The sequence below is a fragment of the Solanum dulcamara genome, chromosome 7 (assembly GCF_947179165.1).
Source record: "Solanum dulcamara chromosome 7, daSolDulc1.2, whole genome shotgun sequence".
NCBI lineage: Eukaryota > Viridiplantae > Streptophyta > Magnoliopsida > Solanales > Solanaceae > Solanum > Solanum dulcamara.
In genome coordinates this window covers 55,171,176-55,175,719 of record NC_077243.1, presented here as the reverse complement: position 1 = coordinate 55,175,719, position 4,544 = coordinate 55,171,176, and the positions used below count along the sequence as shown (strand labels likewise).

At 36.6% G+C, this 4,544-nt stretch overlaps 1 protein-coding gene across 1 annotated transcript; it reads right to left on the bottom strand.

The window, feature by feature from the left end:
* Positions 1-1,295: 1,295 nt before the first annotated feature.
* Positions 1,296-4,038, bottom strand: LOC129896767 (uncharacterized). The gene is made up of 2 exons (XM_055972729.1): positions 3,661-4,038; positions 1,296-2,756 (listed from the first exon to the last, which is right to left on the bottom strand). The coding sequence occupies exons 1-2, from the start codon at positions 3,727-3,729 to the stop codon at positions 1,656-1,658; spliced, it is 1,170 nt and encodes a 389-aa protein (XP_055828704.1). The 5' UTR covers positions 3,730-4,038; the 3' UTR covers positions 1,296-1,655.
* Between the last annotated feature and the right edge of the window lie 506 nt (positions 4,039-4,544).

Sequence of the window (4,544 nt, the reverse complement as noted above, 5' to 3'; positions counted from 1 at the left end):
ATGAGAAAATAAGTAAGAAACCAACTTATTTTCCAAGAAAACATTTTCCTTTATACTAAACACACCAATAGAGGTTTGCTATTAGCTATTATGAATGTATTGAATTTTGCACACCCTTACCACAACTGGAAAAAAAATCTGCACATCCTTCACCAAATTTCTGGCTCTTCCACTGCATTTGACGGGATTCAAAGAGCCAAAGAGAAGATGTCTACCATCCTTAATTGTCTTGATGTCATAGAAAATCAGTTTGAGAAAAGGAAGTCACTTTACCACATACGTAACTAATATCATTTACTTGGTGTTGGATATTTTGGTATTAGAAACCCACGGTCATATTGGTGCAAGTCCCATAAGGTATGTACATTGACAATAATTGAAATTAGTAATAAATCTTGACATCTCCACAGCTTCATATACAATCCGTAAGAAGGAAAAAAGGAAAAGAAAAGGGTCTCTCTTTAGCCAGAGGCGCATGGAGTATATATATAGACAATTTGATAAATCATTAAAATTTGGTAATCACAGAATATCGATATTTATGTGAAAAATCTGGATCCGTTTCTACATCTAACATGTGCTCCAGAGATTGTAGTCTCGGCTACACTCAAATTGCATAACCAGGCAACTAGAGCATGAGATCATGCGCTGGAAAGAGCGATATCCTTCAAAAGGCAATATCCTAAACATTAGAGTTTGGCAAAGAACACCAAAATAATGCCTTACAATGATCAAGCAAGTACAAGCGCAATGCAGCTCCCATATGGACTACAAAGAACAACTAGAACACAAATTCACCGTTCCAAGTCACTACCTAAAAACATAATCATCCTACCAATAGATGGCAATGTTATTGATGTATTTTCTTCTCTGAAGACTAGTTCTACATTTATCAACAACATGGCAAATGGATCATTCAATAGTTTCAGAACTTCTATTCGTCTACCCTATTACTAGGTACTAAAATCACAAAAGTTGCAAATACCTGATTCTAAAAGAGCTCTAACTATTCATTCAAACTGAAATTTATTTAGCAGAGGTTTTCCCACAACAAACAAAACAAGAGATTAAGATGAAAATCCACATGGGAGCTATTCGAGTATGTTCTAGTAGTAAAAGAATATAGTCAAAAATGATACAAAACTAGTACTAACTAATACTTATAACACCACCCACAATCAATGTATAGTGCTACAACCAAAAGAAAAATGAATCAGATGGTCAAGATCATAGCAATGAAATTCAAGGAAAGCAGCATTTATAGTAAATATTGGAAATAAATTACTCTTAAAGAGGAGAGGAAGAACACAAAATCCATTAACAAAAATGTCTAACTATTGTCATTCCAAGAAGTTCTATTATCTCAGGGTAATGCAATACAGATGGAAACAGCAATCAATTTATCCAAGCACTTCATGTCCTCCTCCCCTAAATTAAATCTTCACTTTGGCAAATGAATGTACCAGTATCTCACAAAAATTCCCTCCCAGGAACATTACCTCGACCTTTTTGCACACAAGGTTTAACGGTATCCAATACTGCTTCACCACAGTTACCACTTATCTGATTAGAGCAGTAGAGGCCCTCAGGGCGCAACATAAAATCTGCCCTGAACACCTTCTTTGTTAACAAGACGTTCCCAACTGTCATAAGACTTAGCCATTTTCTCTTTTGCAGTTCCCAGGCAAAAGATATTTGTACTTGTCTGGATTTTCAAACAGATAAGATGGAAGACCAATTGCCGAATACGAATGGGGGATAGGCCCCATGTTGCCGATAATATCCTTGAATGTGTACTCCTCAGGAAGCATGTCATATAAATCAGCTCCTTTACAAATGACATCCTGAATCCTTGTAGGATTCAGATAATGTGAAAACCTCACTCTATCACTGTGGCTGTAAGCTTTCATCTTGAATATAAAGTCACTAATGTGGCGGAAACAAAAGCTACAATGCCAACCTGCATCTGCCAAAATGTAATCACTCTGACGATAGTGTGCATATCTAGTCTTACCACTCTGATACCTGTGGACTGAAGCTCTCCAGCTTCTGTGCTTAATCTGAAATTCAAATGAGTACAAGTAATTCCTCAAATGAAGGTGAAGGACATGAGGAATGTCATCGCACCACCTCAAAAGATTGATAGTATGAGCACTGGGAATTTCATCAACGTCGGACATTATAAGCAAATCATCATCCTCAATGCCAGCAAGTCTGAGAAGTTGGTCCAATGCTACTCTCTGATATGCCTCTTCAAAAAATGGATTTTCACCTTTTTTGGCTCTTCCCCCAATGTTTCCATATGCCAAGCGAGGTTCAATATACTTAAATTGGTCCCTATTAAGTGCAAAATTGTGGAGTTTAGGCAACCCAGTAAACGTTGAGTTTGACTCAAGAAGAACAAACTGTGTGATGTAAGGATACAATTCCTTCCATCTGATTTTAAGCATATCCACTTCATTACTGAATAGAACAGCATCAAAGACACGCCTAGGATATTCACGAATTCCCCATCCATGGAGCTTGCAAATATCCTCCATTGGTACATTCTCATGGTAATAGTGAGTAATTTCAATAAAGGTCTTTGGAGGAGATTGCCAGAGGGGACGGAGGAAGTAGGTAATTTTCTGCCCATGCAAGTAGGCGCCAACTATGAACATTGGCACAACCACAACCAAAAAGATGAGAGTCTTCAAATCTAATCCTCGAAGCATGCACCGCAGTCTTGACATGCTTAATGTTGTGGGTGAATCTTCCTGCACATTAAAATAGTAAGTTTCTAACTTCACAAGCTAAGGTGGTAATAACCAACAACAACAACAACAACATACCCAGTGAAATCCCACAAAGTGAGGTATGAGGAGGGTAGAATGTACACAATCCTTACCACTACCTCGGAGAGGTAGTGAGCCTGTTTCCGAAATACCCTTGGCTCAAGCAAATCAAAGCAGTAATAAAACGAAGTGGTAATAACCCATGATTTAAATCTTTTTCTCTTTCCTTTTGGATGGAGAGGGTAGGTGGTGAGAGGCATCTCATCTTTAAGTTCAAAGAGAAAATTATCAAGAACCAACTAAGAAAACATTGACAAAGCAACAAAGAGTTTTCCTTCCTCCAAACATGTTCAGTATATACAAAGAGTTTTCTCATGAATCTTCCAAGACAGAGAAAGAAATTAATGTATTGCCTTATCTTCTTTTAGTCACTTACACAACCATAAGACTTGAAATTCCAAACAGCAAAACAAAGGTTCAGAAAGAGTGCAATCAGAGGAAACAGGGAATTTCAAAGGGCTCAAGCCTTGACCAGAAAAAAGTTGGAAGATGATGAACTTACACAATTTTATCTCCATATAACTAAAAACAAAAAATATTTTGCATTTTTTTTATATTTTTATAAAAAAATAATCTGGCGACAACTATTTTTCCAATCAATTGAGGATTCTGGGTTTACACATAATCCATGTCAAATAGCCAATAGGATAATAAAAGCACATTCCAGAAAGACAGAAATACATGATCTTGGCAGAATTTTGAAAAAACAAGCAAAAAAGGCAGGTCTGTCCAATAAAGCTCCCGTGCGTCGGGTCGGGGAAAGGCCTGAGATGAAATATAAAACTGTAAAAGTGTTGAGCTTTGTAAGATTGTTATAGATTATTACCTGTCCACAAACATCTGGGAAAATATCATCGCTCTTCTTTGAAGTGTAATAGTAACCATCAGACATCATGAGAACCAATCTATTCAACAAATGCCTGTCGATACCCCTCTTTCCTGCTGGAGATCGTTAATGGAACTGCAGACATTCACAAAGAGGGCTTCTCTAATTGACAACTTAATAATAGCCGTTTGCTGGGTTCTTCTCAAGACGATGGATATATATACACACATATACGCACAAACAGCAACGCCTAGTTCTAGTTAGACACGGATAGAGAAAAAATAAAAATAAATTTATGGACCTATTTCTAATTGTTGCATAATATGAGGGGGCAGGTGGAATTAATTGCATTTCCTAATCCTAACAGAAAAGCCCTTTCACATTCCTAATTTAAACATAAGATTTAAATTCCAGATACGATAGGATTAAATATTAATCGCCTCTCTTCACTGACATTAACGCGGTCAACATGTGGATTCTCCACCGTATATCCCAACACTGGTGTCCCATATTATCCATTTGCATTAAATTTTTTCTTGCTCCTCATTAACATATTAAATCAATCAATTTAAAATTTAATCTTAATAATTAAGTATTTCATATTTATCCTTTAGTCACCGGAAAGCTAGGTAGGACCGAGGGACTCAGTCCTTTGATGAAAAATTACATTAATTATACATGATTACAATTGTTTTTTTTTAATAATAGATGTTGAACCTCATTCCGCTTCTTCATTGTGTAGGGTAAAACTAGAGGAAATAATGGACAAGTTAGATGCAGGCGTGTGACAACATAAAAAGGCAATAACTCTATAATGGAGGTATATGATATGATTCATCTTGAAGAAGAAACACCGGAGTGAAGTTCAAAATCGGAATGCACGA